Source organism: Solanum dulcamara, chromosome 11 (assembly GCF_947179165.1).
Source record: "Solanum dulcamara chromosome 11, daSolDulc1.2, whole genome shotgun sequence".
NCBI lineage: Eukaryota > Viridiplantae > Streptophyta > Magnoliopsida > Solanales > Solanaceae > Solanum > Solanum dulcamara.
In genome coordinates, this window is record NC_077247.1 from 60796646 (window position 1) to 60809486 (window position 12841).

At 33.2% G+C, this 12841-nt stretch overlaps 2 protein-coding genes and 2 pseudogenes across 2 annotated transcripts; 1 reads left to right on the top strand and 3 right to left on the bottom strand.

Annotated features, from left to right (window-relative positions):
• Positions 1-4845: 4845 nt before the first annotated feature.
• LOC129872899 (AAA-ATPase At3g28510-like) lies at positions 4846-6664 on the top strand. The gene has a single exon (XM_055947850.1). It carries the CDS (start codon positions 4928-4930, stop codon positions 6449-6451), a length of 1524 nt encoding a protein of 507 aa, XP_055803825.1. The 5' UTR covers positions 4846-4927; the 3' UTR covers positions 6452-6664.
• A 165-nt stretch (positions 6665-6829) lies between these two features.
• Positions 6830-8415, bottom strand: LOC129872781 (AAA-ATPase At3g28610-like; annotated as a pseudogene).
• Positions 8416-8674: 259 nt separating this feature from the next.
• LOC129874347 (uncharacterized) lies at positions 8675-9688 on the bottom strand (annotated as a pseudogene).
• A 165-nt stretch (positions 9689-9853) lies between these two features.
• LOC129873802 (thaumatin-like protein) lies at positions 9854-11459 on the bottom strand. Its single transcript, XM_055948987.1, has 3 exons — positions 11380-11459; positions 10499-10965; positions 9854-10404 (listed from the first exon to the last, which is right to left on the bottom strand). Exons 1-3 carry the CDS (start codon positions 11453-11455, stop codon positions 10144-10146), a joined length of 804 nt encoding a protein of 267 aa, XP_055804962.1. The 5' UTR covers positions 11456-11459; the 3' UTR covers positions 9854-10143.
• Between the last annotated feature and the right edge of the window lie 1382 nt (positions 11460-12841).

The window sequence follows — 12841 nt, forward strand, 5'->3', positions numbered from 1 at the left end:
TGAGTAGTTCTACCAATTTCATATTGTTTTAATTAAGACCAAAAGACTTTGACTTCCTAGTCGTTGGTCCATCGATTTCATCTTAATTTCTTCATTCCTTTTCTTCTTAGGTATGAGTCATGGCATACTGGGGAAAACAAACAACAACAATGACCCATTGAAATCCCACAACGTGGAGTCTGAGGAGGGTGGAGTGTACGCAGATCTGACTCCTACCAAGATAGGACGGCACTGGGGAAAGTCCAACATATAGTTAGAAATTATTGACTAATGCAACATTATATTTTCCAAAAAGAAGTATCTTGAAAATTGAGTGTGAATCAAGCCTATAACTTTCTTAGCCATTTTTTTTTGTCTACAATCCAATGTAGTATCTTTTCTCAACAATTTAGTATCTAATATATAGCATCATCCGTACTAAATTGGTTGTAATGTTTCCTTTTTCGGAAATTAAAATTAATTAAATTTCGAAGCTAAATTAATTTCGATCAATATACTATTTTTAAATGAAAATTTATATATTTAAACACTACATATTTATGTACTACAAATTATATTTTTTCTCAATATTTTAAAATGATGGTCAAAGTCAACAAAATTTGACTCTTGAAAAAAATATAACATAACAATAAATTTGAGACAGAGAGTATTGACAGAAAATAATAATTTAAGAGTACAGCCCATCTTTAAAAGAAAAAGAAGCCGAAAAAAGTAGCACTGTTGTGTTTAATTTTTATCCTTTCCTGGGTGGTCTTTATTAAACTTATGTGTGATAAGTCATAATTTGTGTGTTAAATAAAATTTTCTTAATGAATATATCATATCCTAACAATTTGGACTAGAGGAAGTAATATTAATATTATATTTATTGTAATGTTCATGCAAATTAATTTTGTCATGAAAGAAAGGAAGACGGGTGAACACAATGATAGTGAAAACAAAATGGGCCGAGTAAATGTGTCCTTGTTCTATGCCCAGCTTGGGGTTGCAGTCTAGAGATCGATGGCTTACCGAAGGCCCATTAGAGAGAACGAATTGGGCCTGCTCTTCCAAACCCAACAACTTTCCCTTTTAAACACTTATCAAACAAACATTATCAGCCCAGAGGAAATACTCCCAATACATGCCATAATCATCCTTTTTGCACATATATATACATACTTCAGCAAACTTTTTGAGATACATATATGATATATTAAAGATAATCAACAAACATATCATTTACACTCAATGCATTAGTATTTACAAAAAATTATATTAATTTACTATGACGATTAATTATACTTTGTGCTGAATATAAATATATATATAATGATCAATGATCAGTATATTTTATAAGTTTGAACTTTGGAGGCATTTAGGAAAAATATATATGACAAATAAGTCAACATATCTATATTCTTTTTAGCTCAGTCATCTAGAAATACAATAAGGAGAAGGTTCTTCCACACTTTCTTTTAACTACTTTGCACTTATATCTATTATTATATAATTCTTTTAGAATGTTCGAAGAAGTTCACTGATGATATTCTAGGAATAATCGTCACACTTTCTTGCAAACTATTTGTATCGTTGATTTATCCAAATGTCTTTTGGTCAATTTAACAATTCCACAAATTATATACTCTTGTTTGGGCAGAATATTTGGGGGATCAGTGCCAGAGGTGGATCGAGGTTTTGAAAACTGTGACTGCATCAATATTATCTTAATTAAGCTTAGCGAAATTTTCAATGACGATTAACAGATAATGTTGTATCAGATTGGTCACTAATGGCTTGAACAATACTAAAAATATTAAATATAAATATATAGATCAAATATGAGCTTTAAGCTAATACTTAACTTTACTTTGTTATAATACACTTTAACTTTCTTAAAACAATTGAGTGTGATAGCTCAATGGTCAAGGTGGATTTGTTAAATTGGATGATTGTGAGTTCAAATTCCCTATCTAGCAATTTTAATGGATAAATAAGCCTTTTAAATTAAAAAAAAATACTAGTAGAAATAGAGAAATGAGGTTCTAGCAAGGATAGGATTCGCACAGGTGGGTGGAGTACATTTCTCAAGATATATATATATATATATATACATAATTTTTTTTGTAGTTAGCAAGTGCACGTGCACCCACCTATACATGTGGATCCGTTGATTCCAATATGAAATTCCAAATACAATAATATGGGGGTTAGTAGGCAATGTACAATCAAGAAATCGCTTCATAAACTATATATTGTCGTATTTGGCGACAATACTAAATGAAACTATATGAGTTAATTATGTGAGAGTTTTTTTCCCCAATTGTTAATTTCAGATAAAAATTTATCAATTTGTTGAAAAACATCCTTTACTAAGGCAATCATTACAAGAACTGTTAACATGATTCTATACGTAATAATAAGTTGATAAATTTTATATAAAAATAATAAGTTAGATGTTGGAATTTCATCCCAAAATCTCAATCCTATCAACATTACCTTTGGTTTGCTAACAGAAAAAGAGAAGAGGAAGGAGAAGCTCTCGGATGAAGAAACTAAAGTTTTTCCAAATAGATATCAACAAAGCAAAGCAAAGCAAAGAGATACGTGTCAAGTAATATAGATTGGACCAGCTGATATTTATTTACAAAGCATTTTTTTATTTAGCTTCCAGAATGTATAGTAGATGAAATTTCGGCTGGTAGAATTCTTTTTAGGAAAAGCTTTACTTCTCTCGTGTATAAATAGGTGTACAAAGTAATGAAAACAACACACAGAAAATTTCTCATCTCTGTCTTCAGCTTTTTCATTAGAATCATGCAATCTGATTCAAAAAGTTGATAATTTGATATGCCCACTTTAATATGCTTATTGCATTATTTGAAAACCTATAAAGAAATAAAAATAATAATTTATAATTTACTTTATTCAACACTTTTCGATTATTATTTTTATTTTTGACAGAGTATTACTCTAACTTATTAAAGATTCGAGGAAAGAAAGTGCAATTTTTTTTTTAAATAAATAAATAATGTAAGTATGAATAGACATAATGTAAGAAGGCAAAATAATGTTATGTGAAAAAGGTAAAAAAAATTTAAATAATACAAATTTATAAAAAAAATATTATACCTTTTATCCAAATTATCACATAATTTATTGTAGGTAAATTTTGGAGACCATAAACCATGTGCCTTACTAGCGTGCACTCAGTGACGGACTCAAAAATTTTATGAAGGGAGTTCAAAAAAAATTAAACACGTTAATCAGAAAAAAATGTGCTTATTCGGATTCGAACCTACGAGCTGAGACAAGTTAAGGCGAAATATTGAACCCCATTTGCCACTGAGCTAGTCGTTTGACTTATGCTCAAGGGGTTCAATATTAAATATATACACATAAATTAAAATTTTTATCTAATATATACATTATAATTTTTTAACGAAAGAGGTTCGGATAAACCCCTGAACTTGCCTTGGGTCGCCCCCTGCGTGCACTTGAATTTACAATTGAAAAAAGGTAGAAAAGTTTGCCTTAAGAAGTTTCCACTCTATTGCGCTTTGGCTCATATGGGTAAATGAAAAGAGGAGGCATGCTTAGCTATTTCCACACGAGTCTTTCGAAACTGACTACTAGTCTACTGCTACCTACTTTGTTAATTTCATAGCTGGAGCCTTTCTTGGCTTTATGTGAGAGTTGTTGAGAATAAAGCTATCTCCATCGAAAAGTCTGAGGAAGCATCCTAACAAATGTACCAATGCATTTTACATTATTGTAATTAGTTAAAAAATGGTTAAATTTCGCAAACCTAACTAATAATCAATATACTAATATTTTTCTTTTGTTTCTTAAATATTGTGATCAATCAAATTATATAAAAAAATATGTGTTTTTCTTAGTAAATTATTGTTAAATTCTTGGCATAATACATAAACATACTCTTTCACTTGGTTTCATCTGAGTCCAGAGGCGTATTCAGGATTTTAAGATGATGGGTGCACTCTTATTACGAAAAAATGGATCTAACATATAAATTTGATCGGTTTAGCATTTAGGTTCTCATTAGTAAAAATCGTTAAAATTTTAAAATTATAGGTCCAAAATCAATTCTTATCTATTCAAAAAGTGTGTGTGTATATATATACACATACACATGCTAAAATATTTAGGAATTTTCTACGTGGCAAACTTGAAAAATTTGAAAGACTGAAGCAATATATAACTAAAACGTCAAAATTACTACCAATAACCACTTAGAGAGGTGTTATCCAATTTTAGAAAAAAAATAAAACAAGATAGATATAAGATTCAAATTTCTAGTCTGACTTAGAAAGGTGCATCCAATCATCATCACATTATATCATAATTCGAATGTGGATTTGCACATTTATATTTCAATATTTTAAAAGAAATATAACACTACTATATGTGATATCGGGAGGGGAGCATGGGTTCACGTGAACCCGGTGACCCCCTCTGCATTATCCCCTGCATCTGATGTCTATGTCTTTCAACTTTAAGTGTGTATAATAGACACTTAAACTTGTATATATAGAATATGACGTCAAGTAGAATATATCTGTCTACTTGTTTAATTTTATATAAATTTAAGTGTTTATTTATAAATATTCAAAATTATAAATTATAAACATCAAATGAGATTAAGTTAAAGAGTATGTTTATGTATTCTACCTAAACTTTTCAATGAGTTGGATGATGAAGTTTGGGCGACGCATTGCGCAATACAAATATATGATATCGTCATTTAGCCCTTTACTGTGTGGCCCGCGTTGAGCCGGCCAATTTTCTTGCGCTACACGGTGCAGACACTGCTTCTAGTATAACTCAGCCGATCATTTTTTTTTTAAATACACTATATTTGAATTCAGCTCCCATTTTCATTTCTCATCCTCATTCATAAACTTCCCCCAAAAAAGAAAAAAACACTATGGCAGCATCATTGACTGAATTAGGGTCGAAGCTTGCTGGACTGATGTTCATTTGGGGCACAATTCAGCAATTCTTCCCCTATCCACTCCGCAAGCGCATTGAATACTTATGGAACAGAGTGGAAAATTACTTCTACCCTTATGTACAAATTACCATTGATGAATTCTCCAATGGTAAGATCAACGAAATCTACAGTCAGATCAACTCTTATTTGGGTACTAAGTCTGTCAAAAAGGATGCTAAGTTTCTCAAAGTTGAAAAGTCTAAGAACAGCAAGTCTTTTGCTGTTAGCTTGGATGAAGGAGAAGAAATTACTGATGAATTTCAAGGTGCTAAACTCTATTGGCGCAATTACACGGAAAAATTATCTGATGATTTTTCAGGCCAGCGGTCTAGCCGGTCTAATTCCGTTCCTATGGAAAAGAAAAGTTACAGAATAACTTTCAATCAACGACACAGAGAAATTGTTACCGGAAAATACTTGAACCATGTCATGGAGGAAGGCAAGGCAATTCAGTTCCAGAACAGGAAACAGAAGATCTACTCAAACAATTGTAGTGAGGATTGGTATTGGTATGGTAAAGGTATGTGGAGGGATATCAATTTTGAGCACCCTGCAACATTTGATACTCTGGCTATGGACCCTAAGAAGAAAGCGGAAATAATCAACGATCTCGTTGCGTTCAGCAAGGGGAAGGATTATTATTCCAAGGTCGGAAAGGCGTGGAAGCGCGGCTATCTTCTTTATGGTCCACCAGGAACTGGAAAATCAACTATGATTGCAGCAATTGCGAATTACTTGAACTATGATATTTATGATCTTGAGCTCACCTCTGTTAAGGATAACTCCGGGCTTAAGAAATTGCTCATGGAAACAACTAGCAAGTCCATCATTGTCATTGAAGATATCGATTGCTCTATCGATCTCACTGGCAAGAGAAAGAAGAAAAAGAAAAAGGAAAAGGAAACAACCAGTGAAGATCAGGAAGAGGATTCGGACTCGTCTACAGAAAAAGAAAGTACTGAAAACAAGGAAACGGGCAAACTCACACTTTCGGGGCTGTTGAATTTCATTGACGGAATATGGTCAGCTTGTGGTCAAGAGAGGATTATTATATTTACCACAAATCACAAGGACAAACTTGATCCAGCTCTAATTCGTCGAGGACGTATGGATATGCACATTGAAATGTCTTATTGCAGATATGAAGCATTCAAAGTGTTGGCTAAGAATTACTTGAATTTGGAAACACACACTTTGTTTCAACAGATTGAAGGTTTATTAGGGGAAGTAGACATGAGTCCTTGTGACGTGGCTGAGCACTTGATGCTCAAGAATGCTTCAGGAGGGCCTCAAATTTGCTTGGATAACTTAATTCAAGCTTTGAAGGAAGCCAAGATAAAGGCAAATAAAGATTCAAAAGAATCCAAGGAAAAAGCCAAGCAGAATTCCAAGAAAATTAAGAAGTTCTCCGTAAAATTTGTCAAAAGTTTTAGCAGTGTACAAAAGTTATTCAGTTGATATTTTTAACTTCAATTGCTCGATTATTTTTCTATTTTTGGTGGCGTGGGGGTTGGGGACCTCCATGTATAGTGTTGTATTATTGTAACCTGAAGTAAGAGGAATTAGGATGTCAAAATTTACATCTTCTTAGGGTATTAGTGTACTACTAATGTTGTTACATGGTTCTTTATAAGTTTCTAATTCAATAGAAGGGCATCTATTATTCACTAACTTCATCAGTTGGTTTATGTCAAAGTACTTGCAATTCAACCTCAACAACTACTTCGCAACCCTTGATTGAAATCTGCAGGCATCATACTCAATTCTACTTCGTAAGAGTTTGGTATTTCATAAGGTTATTCTCTCAGGTGCTTTCGAGTTAATCATAGTGTTGTTTCAAAATTGTTTGTGTCTCTGAAATTGTGAATTACTCATCTCTTCAGGTGGATGCATCCTGTTTTTCTTGCGTTCTTCTTCCTTGACTTGTTGAGAATCTTGATTTTCCTTTTCCTTGGCCTCTTTCAAAGCCTGAATCAAGTTATTCAAGCAAATCTCAGCCCCTCCTGAAGTATTCTTGACTATCAAACTCTCCGCGACATCACAAGGACTCATGTTTACTTCCTCTAGTAAAGGTTGAATCTCTTGAAACAGAGGATGTGTATCAATGCCCAAGTAATTCTTAACCAATAATTTGAATGCTTCGTATCTGCAATACGACATCTCAATGTGCATATCCATTCGTCCTCGACGTATCAGAGCTGGATCAAGTTTGTCTACATGATTAGTCGTAAGTATAATAATTCTCTCTTGACCACAAGCTGACCATATTCCACCTATGAAATTCAACACTCCTGAAAGTGTAATTTTTTTTCTTCTTTTTGAGTCTGAGTCCGAGTCTGAATCGGAATCTGAGTCACTTGTTTCTTCTTTCTTCTTCTTCGGAATCTGAGTCACTTGTTTCTTCTTTCTTCTTTCTCTTGACAGTGAGATCAACAGAGCAATCGATGTCTTCAATGACAATAATGGACTTGCTTCTTGTTTCCATGAGCAATTTCTTAAGCTCTAAGTTATCTTGAACAGAAGTGAGCTCAAGATCATAAATATCATAGTTCAAGAAATTCGCAATAGCTGCGATCATAGTTGATTTTCCAGTTCCTGGTGGACCATAAAGAAGATATCCGCGCTTCCACGCCTTGCCAACCTTGGAATAATAGTCCTTCCCTTTGGTAAAAGCAATGAAGTCGTTAATTATCTCCTCCTTCTTCTTAGGGTTCATAGCCAGAGTATCAAACGTTGCAGGATGCTCGAAATTGACATGCTTCCACATCTGGTTCAAACGCAAACACCAAATAAGCGTACTGTCGTTACAATAAATCCTCTGTTTCTTATTCTTGAACTCAATTGCCCTGCCTTCTTCCATCACATGCTTCAAGTATTTTCCCATGACAATATCTCGATGTTGCTGATTGAATGTTATTGTGTAACTTTTGTTTTCAATAGGCTGGGTTTTTTTACTCCCTTTAGAATTGTCATCGAATGTTTCATTGTGAGAGCGCCAGCAGAATCTGGCACCTTGGAATTCATCAATGATTTCTTTTCCTTCGTCCAAGATAAAAAAAGAAAGACTTACTGTTTTCGGGCTTTTCAGCTTTGAGATACTTAGCACCAGTGTCGATAGACTTGGTACCCAAATAAGTGTCGACATATCTGTAAATTTCGTTGCTTTTTCCATTGGAGAGTTCATCAATGATAATTTGAACATAAGGATACAAGTAATTTTCGAGTCGATTCCAGAAGGATTCTATTCGTTTGCGTAGTATTTGAGGGAAGAGTTGTTGAATTGTGCCCCATATGAACAATAATCCAGCAAGCCTGGACCCTACTTCAGTCAATGATGCTCCCATTGTGTTTTCTCCACCTTCAATTGCATGATGTCCGGTATGGTTGAAGGTGTGTATCTTGTGAATTGCGAGTGAGGTTTAATATATATATAGTGGGCTAAGTCCCTGGAGAACAAGGAAGTTCATTAGTTTAACTAGGCCACAAGTCGGCCTTGTTTGCAGTATTGTAGTAGGATTCAAAATATATACATGGAAATTGTTATAGAATTGTTTACCTAATAATATAGTTCAATCTATTATAATTGGAAAAATTTCTATTTTTATCATGTAATCTATTATAGGAGTACATATTTTAAAAAAAAAAAAACTAGTCTTCTGCACGTGTATGTGTGTATTCAGTTTTTAATTACAAAATCAAAGAAATTGTCTTTTATATTCCTAAAAACAAATAAAAGAGGAAAACACCTTTTCAAGAAGGAAACAAATGGTCTTCTATTCGTAAAATTAGTACCTTTTCAATAAGGAATCAATTTGTTTATAAAAGTTTCTAACGTGAAAAAACATCTCATTCGATCGAGCAGTAACAGCTCTAAGCTTGGAATAAACCTTACCAGCTGGAGAACCCATTATAAGGCTACAAAGTGAATCTCTTGCGACTTTAATATTCGTAAAAAGATGCCAATATATGAATCTGCAATTACAATCCTAGTCTTCGTTGCATTCTCTATAGCGAATTTTGTTTTTTCCACCTTTTCCCTATAATCTACCAATAGCTCTCGACAAATGTTCGCCTCGTAGTCGGCGCACTTCTGTAGATTGCTGATGTCGGGTTGGGTTTTGAGATCGACCCGACGCTCTTTAGGTTCATTCGGATGTCGATTTTCATTTGTTCGTAGATTGGATTGTAGATTTCTGTCCATGATTTTCAGATGCTGTGGTAATGTGTCTTTGCGGAACTTGAATTGTCCGTCGGATATATCCGTTGGCTTTTAGAGGTTGAAAATTGGGCTTCGCCGGTTTATCTGTTGTCGGATTGTCGATTTCCGTTGGCTGCACTGACTGAGGACAGAGAGGGGCACAAGAATACGGCATTTAGCCATTAGCCTTCTGTAACTTCCAGCGGGCTGGCTTTTGCCGTTGGGCTATGAGGAGGAACCAATGGAAATAAGCCCATTTCGTTACATAAATTTGGGCTTTCACCGATTAAGCCCAGTTACTAGTATTTTATGAGATCTTAACATTTAGCCAGCCTGCTTAACTTCACCGGTAATAATTTGTAGTTGTCATTGCTGTATACTCGATGTATAATAAATATAGAATTAGGGTACACATTAATTATATCAGATCATACATGGTGGTAATATCCATGGAGCAGATTTGGGAGACACCTAAAAAACCAAGCAATAATATTATATGAGGAATTAATTATTTGAAGTTGATTTGTTATAAACATTATCCAACGCTTAACCAAAAATTTGATGTATCATAGAATGATTACAACTTTATACAAAGTTTTCTCATGAAATAAACATAATAGGTTTCATTAAGTAAAACTTTACGTATATAGAGTTAATTATTGTTGGATAACCGTCTTCATTTTCAACACAATTAAACCAATTTGGTCTTCGTTTAATAATTTCATTCTAACAGTTTTGAAGCCCAACCTCAACGAAGTTGCCTATCAATTTTACTAGTTTACCAACATTTGATTATCTAAATTAAAGGTGATCTGATCATGATATGAACATATATAACTTAAACTCTTTATTATGAAGAAATTATGAATATGGAATCAAAGATCATTTCGTGTACATTTGACAATATTCCAGCTTGCTGATTGTATAAACTAGAGATTAATCCCCAATTGCATCAAGCAGACGAATGTTCAGTGCCCCATTTATCTGGACAGAAAGTTATAACCAATTGATCGGATGAACAGCTGACCACAGGCGAAGGCGTATCGAAAGCATACGTAACGTAAGAGGGACAAGCTTTCTTGAACAAACTCGAGTACACACTCGGCTTGCATTTTTCAGGACTCTCATATTTGTTCCTACAACAAAACGAGTCAAGATTGAAACCCAAGCAAGCACTTTTGCACGCCACCACTTGCCCTTCACCATTTACAACCTAGTAAAAATACATAACAATTAAGTAAATAAAAATGTACGTCTTGAAAAGATATTATATGAGATATATGATCATGCAATTCAACATAACATACCTGAAGTTCGATCGGGCACGTGTCTTTCAAGTTTTTGGTGCACCCTCTAATAAAGCACTTTGATGATGCTGGCTTATAACTTGTTACCGAAACTGGGAGGTTATATCCATCAACTAAGCTCACATCATAGAAACTTAGCTGTCTTTTGTCATATTGAATAGTCATTTCTACTAGTGTAGCTGGAGGAAGGCCTATAGTTCCTTCACATTCGAGTTTTCCATCACAATCACCAGTTTCACATGCTGGTTTGTGATTGGAGGGTACGTCAAAATTGCAGCCGGTTCGAGCCCAAATACGTCCACTCCAATCCCCCGGGGCTACAACTGGGCGAATTTTACCCGGCGGAAGATAGAAGCCACCGTTTGCTAAAACTGGATGGCCCGTGTTTGGGGCTGTTGCTGGCCATATAGGGAAGGGGCATTTGTTACTAATGTAAATAGTGCATCCCTCCACCTCTCTAAGTTTACCTGCACAAAAACGAGACCATGTTTAAATATATGGTACTGCGCACAAATATATTGTGTACTATTATTGGTTATGTATGAAATATTTCACTATCTAAAAAGATTCATAAATTTTTATTTTGCTCCTCATAATATATGACTCGGCATGTGTTGAACTACCAACTAAATAAAATGTGTGTTCTTCGTCTCTGTGTGAAAGAAATATGTTTTGTTTGGACTATTTTTGAATGTATATTACCTTTAAATATGGACTAACAACAAAATCTTAACATAAAATGAATAATTAAATAGCCGATTGATTTAATAATTTTAAAAAATTGTGAATATTCACAAGAAAAAAATAATCAAAAGTGTATATTTCAATTAGTTAAAGATTAAATGTGTTTAGTGAGATATTGCAAAGACTTAATTAAATACCTGATGTAATGAAGTGGCATATAAAGAAGAGTTGGAGAGCAAAAGATATCCGTGAAAAACTCATCGTAATTTTCATTTTCTTTTTTATCTTGACAAATACGGGGAGCTAAAGAATGCATATTTATAGCCTGGATATATGTTATTTATAATTAATAGAAAGTGGTCCAAATCCTTCTTTGATTTTACTTCAAGTTTAACAGTCTTTAAGAAGAAGAAACAACCTTGACAAAATCATAGGTGTTACCTCTCCATTTAAAGCATATTTTTTCTTCCACTAAACATAAAATGATGTGGCAGTTAGAGAATTTACTTAGGTATAATAGTGTACTCTATTGTTTTTAAGAAATAATAATACTTCTAAGTTCTTAATAAAAGAAGAAGAAGAAAGAGCCCATATGTCAGTCTGCAGGGAAAAAAAATCATCTATAAATAATATTTTCCTCTAGAAATTATATTGAGTGTATTTTTTAACTACAAATAGAATGTCAAATAAGTTACGGTCTTTAAATCATCTAGATTTTCTCCTAAAGTTAAAGGTCTATCGAAAATAATTTTTTTACTCAGCACTCAAATGGAGGATCACAATGAATATGTTTATGTTGTCAAAACTACCCCAAAAACCTTGAAAATGAGCTACCTAGTCTACCTAAATAGTTTTTCTCTTAAAATGATTAAGTTAATATCATGTGAAACGTTAAATTTACAAATGTCTCACTAATTTACTCAAAAATATGGGGTCTCTTAATTATTTGATCCGGTAATTTGAATATGCATAACAAATGTTCTTATTTGAGGTTGTAAGTATATGATTTCAAAATATAGGGGTGTATTATTGACAATTGAGTTATATTGCAGAAATGTTTAGTGTAATTTATTGTTATGTTGTTCTTAAATCTATATTTCACTATTGATGTAAGCTTATACTAAAATTATTAGCAAAAACATCTTCACTAATGTCGTTTCAAGTATATATTAAAGAAAACTCTTTCATTTTTCGTGTACCAATACTATTTTGCAACTTACAAAATTATTATCTATTTTATGTTTAATTTTCTATTGTGTAACAATACTACGTATCTTGCCATTCATTTTGAGTTTTGGATGGATTTTATTCTCACGTACCTAATTAATACAACTGATTAGGGGTGTCAAATGGGCGAGTTAGGTTGAAATTGAAGATATTGAAATAGGTTGAAATAGATGACCCATCCAAATTTACTTTGTGCCCAAATGGGCTAGACTCAAATGAGTTAAAAATCGGGTTGGATCATGACCCACCCAATTTGACTCACTAAATCTCAAAAATTTTAATATATTGTTATTTTTTTTTTATAACCATAATTTAAATTCAAACTCAATATGGATAGATAAATCCTAGAAGATATAATATAGATAGTAATTCATACCTTAATATGAGAACATACATTACACTAATGCAAATAATGAGTCTTAAAACATGTTG

Excerpts from the sequence above, each read along its gene's own strand:
- LOC129872899 (XM_055947850.1), top strand. The coding sequence starts at position 4,928 with ATGGCAGCATCATTGACTGAATTAGGGTCGAAGCTTGCTGGACTGATG.
- LOC129873802 (XM_055948987.1), bottom strand. The coding sequence starts at position 11,455 with ATGAAAATTACGATGAGTTTTTCACGGATATCTTTTGCTCTCCAACTC. Across the intron at positions 10,966-11,379 it reads ATGCCACTTCATTACATCAG|GTAAACTTAGAGAGGTGGAG; the intron begins GTATTTAATTAA and ends GTTTTTGTGCAG. Across the intron at positions 10,405-10,498 it reads CGTGCCCGATCGAACTTCAG|GTTGTAAATGGTGAAGGGCA; the intron begins GTATGTTATGTT and ends TATTTTTACTAG.